General features: G+C 33.6%; 1 protein-coding gene and 1 non-coding gene across 2 annotated transcripts in view; one reads left to right on the top strand and one right to left on the bottom strand.

Annotated features, from left to right (window-relative positions):
• The window catches only part of LOC111462084 (ATP-citrate synthase alpha chain protein 2), a 6,510-nt gene extending 2,594 nt beyond the window's left edge, over positions 1-3,916 (top strand). The window contains exons 5-12 of the mRNA XM_023105768.1: positions 1,472-1,523; positions 1,738-1,852; positions 2,035-2,116; positions 2,492-2,587; positions 2,679-2,780; positions 2,884-3,000; positions 3,090-3,206; positions 3,549-3,916. Of these exons, the coding sequence (XP_022961536.1) occupies positions 1,472-1,523; positions 1,738-1,852; positions 2,035-2,116; positions 2,492-2,587; positions 2,679-2,780; positions 2,884-3,000; positions 3,090-3,206; positions 3,549-3,620 (753 nt within the window). The 3' untranslated portion in view covers positions 3,621-3,916. The remainder of the gene's footprint in view (positions 1-1,471; positions 1,524-1,737; positions 1,853-2,034; positions 2,117-2,491; positions 2,588-2,678; positions 2,781-2,883; positions 3,001-3,089; positions 3,207-3,548) is intronic.
• Positions 3,917-4,864: 948 nt separating this feature from the next.
• Positions 4,865-4,938, bottom strand: TRNAI-UAU. The gene has a single exon. It is a non-coding gene; the product is annotated as a tRNA-Ile (tRNA).
• Between the last annotated feature and the right edge of the window lie 8,736 nt (positions 4,939-13,674).

The raw sequence follows: 13,674 nt of genomic DNA on the forward strand, positions 1-13,674 counted from the left end.
TTTTTTTTTTTTTTTTTTTTTTTTGTTGGTATTTCCCCGTTGAGAAGTAAAAGTAGCATTGATAACCAAGAATACAAAACAATGCATTTCAGGGATATCCCAAAAAGAATGAAAAAGAAAAAAGAATATATGATGATATCATTTAAGAACTGTTCAAGAATTTCCTGGAACTCTCAAGGTCTAGGTTATACAAAATTGACCGCAGCTGAGAGAGCGGGTCATCTAGACTGAAGTGAGTGAGGCTCACTGATCTACTTTAAATGGGATCAACTCCTATCCCTATCCACATTTTGTTGAAAACTAACCATCTTTTTGAATTGAAGGTCATACTTGTTTCAACGCAATGCCAAAAAGAGGAAATTTTATTAGAGACTTATAGTATGTAGAGAACCACTTAGAACTACAAAGATAATGGCTTTCCTGATGGTGTTGCCTTTGGCTAGACCACTAAACATCTCAGTTTCAGTAGCAGTTGATCAACCAATCAAATAGAATTCACTGATGTGCCTCACCTTTTCCCAACGGCGATCTCTCCTAATTCTTTATAAGTTTATTTAGCAGCTGTGGATGGGAAACTGAGCAAGATCAATAGTAGATGTGAAGGTTGCAGAGAACAGATATAAATGTCAGTCTAGTAGTTATTGATGGAGAACAGATTGAAAAAAGTCATCCATCCCAAAGCAGTGAGATGTTAATTTTATTTATTTATTTATTTGTTTTTTATGAAACCGAAAGGTATATTCCTCCACGGGAAAGAGAGAAACAGCCTCAGGACAAAGGTTGAGATTACCTCTCCCCACAAAACTAACAAAGTAGAGCCTTCCAATTGTTAATAATCACTAAAAGGCTGTAATTTCTAGAGAATTTAGTATGATTTGTACACCACCAAGAGGCATTGTGTTGTACCAAAAACCAAAAAGAATCAAAAGATGAGGACTTATTGCCACCACCAAGAGAAGGTGAGATGTTAGCTTAAGCTTCCCATAATAATTTTTAGGATGTTCTTGAACGGATAGGTCTGTAATGATTGTGTATGCTTCAAGTTTAAATTACCTGTGATAAAAGGTTCCACTTGCCAAGGAATATGATGTAGTCAGGGCATTGCCATACAAGCACCTATTGCCACTCTTTCTCAATCTTTTTCATCTTGGAAATGGCGAATGCTGGAAAGAATTTCAAATACATCGACTGTACTCAGCTCAGTTATAAAAAAAATTCTCTGAAGTTCCATTGGGAATGTGCCACATGCTAGTGTTGAATCACGCTTTAGGGTTTAGTCTTCATTCCATTCTACCACTTTTGATGGTTTCCTACAAATTTCCTGTATTGCTTACTTTCCTATATACTCTTATTCTTAACTTTCTCATGGTTGAAAGAGTCCTTTATCTTTGTTAATTTAATTAATGATTTATTTTCAGCTCAGTTTTCCTATAATTCTGTTATACTTACTGCACCATTTGCATTTGCCCAGATTCGAGGAAAGATTGGTGACTTCATTATGGGTGTGTTTAGTGTATTTCAAGGTACAATATCTGATGATGAAACCATCTTCTCGTAAATATTCTAGAGATGTATATGCCTAGGCATATATACGTGGCGCTTATCTAATGAGAGAATAATACTGTAGATATTTTTCACGGAGTTTTTGGACATCCATCCATATGCTTTCAGACAATTATCTCTCAAATAATGCAGAATAATGGCATTTGACTTCAGAGTGGCTTAAATTCTCTACAGATCTGGACTTCACTTTCCTGGAGATGAATCCATTTACCCTGGTCAATGGGGAGCCGTATCCACTGGATATGCGGGGGGAATTGGATGACACTGCTGCCTTCAAAAACTTTAAGAAGTATTTTTTTTTTTGATAATATACATTCTCAGTACATTTTTTTATTTACTAATGTATGCCACTTTTCTTGTTCACAAAAGAAACATGTTCATTAATTCTCAGCCACAAAATAAAAAAGAAAAATCATTTCCATATGAAAAATGCATCCTTTGTGGTTCTCATCTGTGATATGCTGTTTTCAGATGGGGAAACGTTGAATTTCCTTTGCCCTTTGGTCGAGTGCTAAACCCTACAGAAAGCTTTGTGCACTCTTTAGATGAGAAGGTAACTCATTTTATGTCATTATTGATGCTTAGAAATAATCTATGTTTTCACTTCTCAATATTTGACTGAAGCCATGAAGGTTAATCATGATATGAAGTTGTAGATTAAACACTATGATTTGGTCTGATGATCAAAAGGACATCGTGTCTTTGACTCGTGGGTTCAAACCATTTAAGATCTTTAAAGCTGTATGGTTTCTTCTTATAATGAACCTTTTTTGAATCGGTAGTTGTTCCACAAGATTGAGAGGAGCATAAATAATCTAGTCCAAATAATCATAATAAAAAATGGAAAAGGGAAGTGTATAAAGTTAGAATTTGCATCTCTACAACAGAAGGCAGAAGTTTTAATCACATCATAGTGCTGATCTTACAGACAAGTGCATCCTTGAAATTCACTGTTTTGAACCCAAAAGGGCGCATTTGGACGATGGTGGCCGGAGGGGGCGCTAGTGTTATATATGCCGACACTGTAAGTTGTCCTAAGACATTGTGTGACTCTTGATGATTACGATATGGTCCAAAGACATTGCTATTGATGCCACGTTGTCTATCACTGGTAGGTTGGAGATTTGGGTTATGCATCTGAGCTTGGTAATTATGCAGAGTACAGTGGAGCTCCAAATGAGGAGGAGGTGTTGCAATATGCCCGAGTTGTTATCGATGTAAGAATTAATGTTCACGCGCCCTCGGTTCAAGCATCTCTATATGTCATAGGAATAATTTCTGTCACGAAAGTATTTAATTTTGAATCTTGATGGCATCCAGTGTGCTACTTCTGACCCTGATGGGCGGAAGCGAGCCCTTCTAATTGGAGGAGGAATAGCTAACTTCACAGATGTTGCTGCTACTTTCAATGGAATTATCCGAGCTCTAAGGGAGAAAGTGCGTTATTATTAGAATGTTTTGTTCTTCAGTTAAGTTCTTTCTTTTTACCTCTAAAAAATGTCTAATCTTTTTTAGTTATCTACCAGGAAACGAAATTGAAGGCGGCAAGAATGCATATCTATGTTCGAAGAGGCGGTCCCAATTATCAAACTGGTCTCGCAAAAATGCGCGCTCTAGGAGAAGAGCTCGGAGTTCCCCTCGAGGTATGGTTCCTTCAGATTTTTAGTCCTTCTCTACCAAGTAGAACTTCTTGGCTTAATCATTGAATCGTCACATAATTCAAAGTGGGGTATTGGAATGAATCGATATCAATAAAGACGACCCTGGAGGTAAGGAATTTTTATGAAACGCTTCATTTAGATCGTTGGATGGATGAACAAGTCCCCATTCTCCGCCATTACTGTAGACTGAAAATGGGTGGGAGGTTAGCTGTCTGTGTTCCAATAGCAGATACTCATTATAAATCTTTGTTGCAGCTCCTTAGACTCGGCGGCATTGATATGCTTTATGCATTTTGTTTTGAACTTACCGCCCTCTCCCCACAGGTTTTCGGCCCGGAGGCCACAATGACTGGTATCTGCAAACAAGCAATCGAGTGCATAATGTCTGCTGTATAGTCCCACAACGCTTTTGTAGCTGATGACCGAGTCGAAAGATGCAGTAAATGTCCTTCATATCTCGGTATCGTGTGCAGCGGGGAAGGGAAAGGGAAAGGGAAAGAGAGTTGTTTTTGTAGTCCTGGGGAACATTGTGCTTTGCCATATGAAGATGATAGCAGAGTTGGGATTGGATGTGTACTCATTTTGACGCAGTTTGCATTTGTAATTGGCTTCTTTTTTTGTTCTATGTGTTGGTCAATACAATACAATGGGGACAATGGGGACGCAGCCTTCAAAAGGTATGGTTCTTTAAAGAACACGACTCTCCATAATGGTATGATATTATCTACTTGGAGCATAAGTTTTCATGGTTTTACTTTGGGCTTCTCCAAAAGGCCTCATACCAGTGAAGAGAATATTCTTTTATTATAAACCTATGACCATTCCTAAATTAGTCGATGTGAGACTTTCATCATCCAACACCTCCCCTCGAACAAAGTACGTCTCCTCTTAATCGAGACTCGACTCCTTTTTCTTTTGTAGTCTTAATCATTTTTTACTATGCCTTTGAGGAGGCTCGATTCCTTTTCTTTTGGAGTTCTTTATTTGACATTTGAGGATTTACCAATCTATTGACACAACTAAGTTTAGGGCATAACTATGATACCATGTTAGATGAACACGACTCTCCACAATGGTATGATATTATCCACTTTGAGCATACTTTAATCTTGGATTACCGGTGCACTAATTCTTCTCCTTGTTCTTCTTTACTTCTTCTTGTTCTTCTTTAATCTTTAATCTTTAATCTTGAATGAACTGTAGTTATATCCCAAATGGATACCCTATTGTTCTTCTTTAATCTTGAATGAATTGAAGTTATATCCCAAATGGATACCCCAGTTTCAATATATTTTTCAGTGTCTTTATTTTTTATTTATATGGGTCACCTTCGTACGATATGATACTTGTAGTGAACAATTTTTTACATATTGACCAACATTATAACATTTTTAGATTAAGGTATTCATTTCACCAAAATATCGATAAGATGTCGAATGTATGGATATTTTCTCAATAATTATTTAAATATTTAAACTATTAATGAATTGAAATCTTTATTATTTATGTCGTTGTCAAATCCATGAATTTAAGAAAATATGGGTAGAAATGTTAACTACGAAATTTGAGTTTTGACACGAAGAAAATATGTGGGTTTTTTTAAAGAATGTAAGCACTAGGAAAAAAAAATACTAATAATATGGTTCCGGCGGGGCTCGAACCCGCGACCTTCGGCTCATAAGACCAACGCTCTAACCAACTGAGCTACGGGACCTGGTTGAATATATAATGATATCTGAAATAATTTATTCATTAGAAAAAAGAAATTTTGATATTTAAATAAAACTTGATAGTCGGAAGTTGGTATATTTATTTTTAAAATAGTTTTAATTAAATTAGAGCTTATGATATTGACTGCTAATAAAAAGTAACATAATGTCTGGGTGAACACAAAATTGGAGCTCCCACTTATAGCTCATTAACAAAATCAGACTTTTTTTTATTTATTTTTATTTTATTTTTATTTTTTATTTTAACGTTTGTTATGTTAATAGCGGGTTCTTTTTAGCCAGAGGTTATTTTATATTCTTTTATTTTATTAAATGACATTAACTTACTTATAATTAGTTAGTTTTGAATTAGGAATTAAATAAAAAGAATTATGTATAAGTATTAAGATATGATGTTTGGAGATATATTTTAATAATTAGTTAGGAGTATATATGAGATATTAGTTATATATTTTTCCTGTTTTTAGGTATTAGGTGATCAGATCATAATTTCGATCACAATTCTAATTCTATTTCTATTTCTATTTCTATTTCTATTTCTTAAAAATAAGTTTTAAGAAATATTGATTAAAAAAATTAGTTAAATTAATTGTGAAAGAGGAAAGAAATAGATAAAAAAAAAAAAGAAATTGTGAATATAATTAAAAAGAAGAAAAAAAAGGGAAACACACTAAGAGAAAAGAAAATATTTTTGAAAATAATATTATTGAAAATAGTAAAGGTATTAAACCGGATAAGAAAAAAGAGAATATCTGGAAAATGTTGAAGGGTATTAAATGGTTTGTATGAACAGAATGCTATAACAAACATATATAAATATTTCAAGACTTAACTCATATGAAGACTCTAACGTTCGCATGAAGTACAACACATGGACCAATGTAAATTAGGGAAACAATTTCGTAGAAGTTGAAACTTGAAACTGATGTCATGGGCTCACATAGGTTGACTTAGATTTTAATGGGCAAGATCGAACTTTCCTTGAGAATAAATTTTTGACAACAATGTAAGCTAATCAGATAAGTGATCTTACTATTGGCATGATTATATTTGAAGTTGACACGTGCCCCCTGGTTCTGCACGTGTCATATATATTGATATGTGTGAATTGTTTATGGAACAATATGCTTATGATATGATATGTATATGTTATAATATGTGAATTGTATAAATAATACTTATGGTATAATGTGTTCAATGATATGTTTGAGATAGGATACAAGAAGAATGCACTAAACGTAATGTAATGATAGGAGTAAGATATGTTCATGAAACGTTAAAGTTAGGTTATGTATCGAAGTGCTATGGATATGAGAGATTGATAAAACGATACGGTCACGATCAATTGATACAAGAATATGGTTAGGTTATGGGTAGAAAGGGATAAGATTATGATAGATTGATAGAAGGATAGCGTTATGATATGTTCCTGTAACGATATGACTAAGGTACGTTCATGTAACGATATGACTAAGGTACGTTCATGTAATGATATGACTAAGGTATGTTCATGCAACGATATGACTAAGGTATGTTCATGCAACGATATGACTGTAATAAGTTAGGGAACAATATGACCACAAAGTGTATACGATACGATATGATTATGATACGACATGTGAATAACGGATATATATATATATATATATATATATATATATATATATATATATATATATGTTGTGATGTGATATGAAAATGATATGAAATGTGTTATGGTACGAGATATGTGATAAATTGGCTTGTTTATGATGTGATATATTGTGATTCAATATGTTATGATATGATATGTATATGATGAAAATTGTTATGTTTGGAAGCATGAAATGTTATGATATGATATACTTATGTAATTTGAATGATATGATATGATTGACACGCAAAACGACCAACTAGCATGAAATACAGTCCCAACGTATGTGAAATGATATGATATGTACGAAACGCTAGCGAGGTTGTATTAAATGATAATGAAAATGAAAAAAATATTGGAATCTCATGCATTATTGAGTGCTCATGCATTGGGGGATACCCCTTATCCTTCATAATAGTACAGATGCATGCATTATGAGGCAAGAAAACGATCATTATGTTTATCATAATGCTGCGACATTCAGGCAGGAAAACGATCATTATGTTTAACCTAATGCTGTCGTGACAACTACTACTTTTAATGGGTGTCCGGCATAAGGAGCTCCCAGAGTATGCTCTTCTGACAAGGAAATGGCTCAACGGTGTGCGAATTGACTGGTGAGTCCATACTTGCACATATGGGTTGTGTGTAGAATATATGATATACATCCGAGCTGCCTATTAGAGAGTACCGTAGGAAAATAGACCGTTAAGATAAGTCACGTCATTGCATTCACATGTTCTTGCATTTAACTCCTAATAGTAGAGTCACTTACAGGATATTTCTTTAAATAGTCACTTGCTACTTCTATTTCAGGTTAAGAGAAGACATTTTTGTACGGTTGATGACAACATCGCAACTCGGGACCATGACACATGCATATGGTAGTCGTATTTATTTTCTTAGACTTAGGCTAGAATATGATGTTTTTAATTTAAACATTTATTTATTTTATTTAGTCTTTTGTGGTGTCATTTTTTAAGTTGTTTTCAAAACACGCAAGTCTATGGCTGTGTTTTAAGATGAAGGTGACGTTTTATGAAAGTTTAAATGAACTATTTCCGCATTCCATGTTCATGATATCTATACAGTGATGACACTATTTCCGCATTCCATGTTCATGATATCTATACAGTGATGACCTTAAATTAAGTAGAAAATTTCGGGTCGTTACAAAAATTGACCTCGAAAAGAACTTGAACTGAGCCAGTTTGCCTAAACAAATAAGTAGTCATCCCAATCTATTCTTAGAATATACTTAGGGAACACTTGCAAATTGCCCTAAAAAGTTGATTTTTTTTTTCATATCTAAGTGAATATGAAATGAATAGACCAAGAACCACATATTAAGAACCTAAAATGGACGTTTTACTAAAAAATTACTTATTAGTACCTAAAACTAAGATATGAAATTGACCCAGTAAATGACGTCCAATGATAAGGAATCACTCCAAAGGAAGTAGGATTCGAGTTACCTTGTTGATCAAATACCTCAAGCCAAGTACACTTAGTGGAAGTTTGAATCACTCTACAATCAATATCGATCATGTCAAGTTCGAATGATTCTAAGCATCACTCCAGAAGCAATATTGGTGTTCAAGAATCACCTAGAAAGCATCAGCTTGGTTCTCTAATTTGATTAAGTCTCTCCTCAAATTGGAGACATGGTTGGGTAGCGCTTTACCTTTTCACTCATAGCCTCTCACTTGTGCCAATTTTGTTCGAATCTTCATAAATCTTTATTTTGAAAAGTTTAGGTTAGATGCGTAATTTCTAGAACATCGATTTTCGCCACTTCAGGCACCCTCGAGCCAACCGAAGTCATTAGATGGCCTCATAGTAGACCTATAGGTCTTAGGTGGTTTTTCTGACGACGTGGACCATTAGATCTCTACAATTCGAAGAAAAACATGGTTGGGAATAAATCTACTATTCACCGCTATTTTTTTGTTCAAATATTCCGACTTTTAGATTTTTTATGCGATTCTGTCTTCGAGGCTATTTTTCAACTTCCCAACTTTCACAATTTAATTTAAAATTTATGAAAGAAAGAAAAAAAGAAAAATAATAGTAAACAAAATTCTCACGTAGCTGAATTCACAACCAAAGAATGTAAACAATATTCGAAGCAAAACACTTAATATAGAAGAGTTGATCCAATATAAATATGCACGTTATCTAGGCTTTACCTTCAATAGCCATCAAAGGCGTTTTAGTTTTAGCTTTTCATCATATCGTGTATACGTATTATCAATAATGGGGATCTCAAAGAGAAGCATGCTCGTTACTGTTTACATTCTTTTTGTTATCATTAACATGCTTGAGATTATAACTCCGTCCAAATTTCTTGATTATAGTGATCCAATAGGTGACGTTAGCTCTCAATGTCAATTAACTCATCATTATTGCAAACCACCTCGAAGTCCTAATCCGATCAAACGTGTCACTAATATTGGGGGAATAGAAGGTATTCAAAGGACGAGTTCCCTAGACAATACCGTTCGAATGACTAACGCCAAAAATGATATAGACAATCCTTGATATGATTTATCATTATTTCTTTGAATAATAGGGTCAAATATTTATATATATTTTCCTTATTCCAAATATTTATGTATATTTTCCTTATTCCAAATATTTATATATATTTTCCTTATTCCAAAAATGACTAACGCCAAAAATGATATAGACAATCCTTCCTTTGTCGTGGTAGATGGTTCAGTACACAAAATAAACTACCGATTTGCGCTCATAATTGACTCTGCTATTTTTGCTTTTTGTGGATGATAAATGCTACATACACCATCTTTAAACAGCACTGCTACTCCTTTTTCTTGTAGTTGTCCAACGTTTAAGAGATTATTTTTGAGTTCAGATATCCAATACACATTACTAATAGTCCAACGAACCACATGCAAAGTTAATTTCACTACACCCTTCCCCATAACTTTCATACTTGTATTATTTCCAAGTTTTACAATATGGGAAAATGTCTTGTCTAAGCTTGAAAATATACCTTCACTTGCACACATGGTTTGAGCAACCAGAATCTAAGAATCAAAGAATCAAGCATCACTCCTTTTTGCTTCATGTCTTTCCATATGAGCCATTAACAACAATTAATCCTCTTCTTCCAGCTCTGCATAATTCAATTCCTTATTCATCTTTGGACATTCATATTGAAAATGACCCAAGTCATGACACCTATAACATTCAACAGTTGCTTTGTTAAAAGTTGATCTTCCTCTTCCGCATCCTTTGCCCCTGTAAGTTCCTCTTCCTCTATTACTTATTTTCGTTCGTCCTTCGACTTTTAGAACTTGCTCCTCTCCATTAATGCTGGATCTTTGAAATTGTTTTCATGCACCACTAATGAACTTTGTAATTCATCAATGGACATGTTATCAGTATCTTTGGATTCCTCAATGGATACTACAATATAAGTAAATTTTTCGGACAGGGTACGTAAATTTTTTTTACAATCTTCTTGTCTGACATATCTTCTCTATTGCTTCTCATCTTGTTGGAGATTATCATCACTCTTGCAAAATAATTTGTGATACTTTCATCCTTTTCATCTCTACGATCTCAAATTCTCTCCTTAATGCATTAAGAAGAGATTTTCACTTTTTGGTTTCCACCAAATTTTCACATCATTGAGTCCCAACAATCTTGGCTGTGCGACGATGCAAGATTTGTTCAAAGACAGTACGATCAATTACCTAGAAGAGGTAATGCTTTACTTGGTGATCTTTGAGTCTAACATCATCAAGGTGGCCCTTTTGTGCCTCAGTCAGCATTGTTCCTTACTCTGGTTCTGAGAAACTAATCTCCACCACACTCCATAGACCCTTTGTTCCTTCCTCGGGTTCTGAGAAACCAATCTCCACCGCACTCCATAGAACCTTTGCCCTAAGCAAATTTTCCATCAAATCACTCTCATGATGATAGTGACCATCGAAGTGAGGGATCTTCGCTAAAGTTTTGTCTTCACTCATACTCTCCCTATTTGATCACTTCGCTAAAGTTTTGTCTTCACTCATACTCTCCCTATTTGATCACTTCGCTAAAATTTTGTCTTCACTCATACTCTCCCTATTTGATCACTAAAAAATTGCGGCTCCGATACAAATGGTTAGGTTTTGACATAACTAAGTAAGAAACATCAACGACTGAAGTTTGGAGTGATAATATAATGGAATACTGAATTGACTTTTATACTTCCAAATATCTATAAATACAAATAACTAAATACCTATAAATACTCTAACTATTTTCACCTGATCAAATTCTTCTAACATTATTTCCCACCCCTCTTTAGTAAAATAATTCGGACAATCCTAATCTAAACAAAGAGAAATAAAGGAGAAAAAAGGTTTAAGCAGATTTAGTTTAGCTAGGAGGAGATGGGTTATTTCATGTCTTTCCTTTTTTTTTATTAAATGACACTAATTTGGTTACAATTTAGTTAATTTTGAATTTGGGATTAAAAAAAAAAAATCGTCTAACGATCATTATGTTTAACCTAATGCTACCGTGACAGCTACTACTTCTAACGGGTGTACGACATAAGGAGCTCGTAGAGTATGCTCTCCTGACAAGGAAAGCAGTCCAGCGGTGTGCGAACTGACTAGTGAGTCCATACTCGCATGTATAAACTGTGTGTAGAGTATATTGTACACATCCAAGCTGCCCGTTTGGAGAGTATTGTAAGAAAATAGACTGTTAAGATAGGTCCCGTCATTGCATTTAATCCCTAAAAGTGGGGTCACTTACTGGGTATTTCTTTAAATACTCAAGCCACGTGTTATTGCAATCACAGGTTAAGGCAAGACATTCTTTTACGGCTGACGATGACATCACAACTTGGGACCATGACACATGCATAGGGTTGTTGTATTTATTTTCTTAAACTTAGGCTAGAATATGATGTTTTTAATTTAAATGTTTATTTATTTTATTTAGACGTGTTATTTTTAAAGGTATTTTCAAAACATGTAAGTTCAGCGGTGTGTTTTAAGAGAAATGTGATGTTTTATGAAAGTTTAAATGAAGTATTTCCATATTAAATGGTCATGATATGTATACCGTGGTGACCTTAAATTAAGTAGAAAATTTCGGATCGTTATAGAAATTGACATTGGAAAGAACACGAATTGAGACCCGAGCGTGCCTAAACAAACAAGTAGTCATCCCAATGTTTTCTTAGGATATACTTAGATCAATTGGAATTGCCCTAAAAAATTGATTTTTCTCATATCTAATATGAAATGATTAGACCAAGAACCACATATTAAGAACCTAAAATGGACGTTTTACTCGAAAATTACATATTAGTACCTAAAACTGAGTTATGAAATTGACCCCATAAATGACATTAAATGATAAGAAATCACTCCAAGGGAAGTAGGATTCGAGTTACCTTGTTAATCAAATATCTCAAGGCAAGAACACTTAATTGAGATTTGAATCACTCCACAAGCAATATCGATCATGTCAAGTTTGAATGATTCTAAGCATGCAATCTAAACTACATAGAATTGCAATTATCTCGAAGTGAGAGTTTCAATTTTTCATGATTAGCTAATGATTTTGGATGATTTATGGTCTACTCATTTTTCCTTAGGATTTCCAAAAGATTCAATTAAAAAGCCACACACGAATGATCGAGGCTGATTCGAGAAAAAAAAAAAAAAGCTTTCTATATATTCTCTTTAACATGAGCTTAGCAACCTTCACGTCACCCTTCAAAAACATTCTTTAGGTTCATAAAAAAATAAAATTGAGTTGGTCTTAGTAGACAAATTTTTGTTTGAGGTTCAGATTGAAAATCTAATTTTTCCCATAGCATATCATCAAGAAATCGATTGGGCAACAACCTTCTAGGCATTTTAAGGCCTAAAGTCTTTCAACAAAAATGTGGGTAATTTTCGTCTAAATTTATAGGAACAAATTTGAAGGAGTTTGGTGGGAACAAATTTATAGGAACAAATTTTCGTCTAAATTTATAGGATCTCTACAATTTGAAGAAAAACATTGTTGGGAACAAATCTACTATTCACAGCTATTTTTTTTTTCAAATATTCTGACTTTTAGATTTATTTATGGAATTCGGTCTTCAAGGCTATTTTTCAATTTCCCAACTTTGAGGATTATTTTGTCCCAATTTCTTTTTCTACTTATTTTAATATAATTCTTCTCCTTTTAGATTCTTGCTCCATATTTAATTAAAAATCATGCAATTTTATAAAAGTTATAAAATTTGCCTTTTGTCATTTTTTTATTTTCAATATATTTCGGGTGAATTGTAGTTATAGCGTAATTTAAAACTTACGAAAGAAAGAAACTGAATTCACAACCAAAGAATGCAAACAATATTCGGAACAAAACACTTAATATAGAAGAGTTGATCCAATATAAATATGCACGTTATCTAGGCTTTACCTTCAATAGCCATCAAAGGCGTTTTAGTTTTAGCTTTTCATCACATCATCTATACATATTATCAATAATGGGCGTCTCAAAGAGAAGCATGCTCGTGTTTGTTTGCATTCTTTTTGTTATCATTAACATGCTCGAGATTGTAACTCCGTCCAAATTTCTTGATTATAGTGATCCAATAGATGACGTTAGCTCTCAATGTCAATTGACACGTCAAGCTTGCAAACCACCTCGAAGTCCTAATCCGATAAAACGTGCCACTAAAATTGGGGGAATAGAAGGCATTCAAAGGACGAGTTCCCTAGACAATACCGTTCGAATGACTGATGCCAAAAAAGATATAGACAATCCTTAATGTGATTTATTATTATTTCTTTGGATAATAGGGTGAGAGTCAAATATTTATGTATATTTTCCTTATTGTTTTAATAAAGTTAATATATCTTTCTTTTAAAGAATTAAAAAAAATTGACGTTCAAAATTAAATTAGCATCAAAGATATAATTCTATTCAGGTACTGTTCTATTTATTAGGTAGTCTAGATATAATATATTAACATAAAAAAAAAAAAAAAAACATTAATCGCTAATTCTTACAAAAAAAAAAAAAAAAAAAAAAAAAAAACTTCCTAACTGAAAACCTTTTC

Source organism: Cucurbita moschata, unplaced genomic scaffold (assembly GCF_002738365.1).
Source record: "Cucurbita moschata cultivar Rifu unplaced genomic scaffold, Cmos_1.0 Cmo_Scf00026, whole genome shotgun sequence".
Classification (NCBI taxonomy): Eukaryota; Viridiplantae; Streptophyta; class Magnoliopsida; order Cucurbitales; family Cucurbitaceae; genus Cucurbita; species Cucurbita moschata.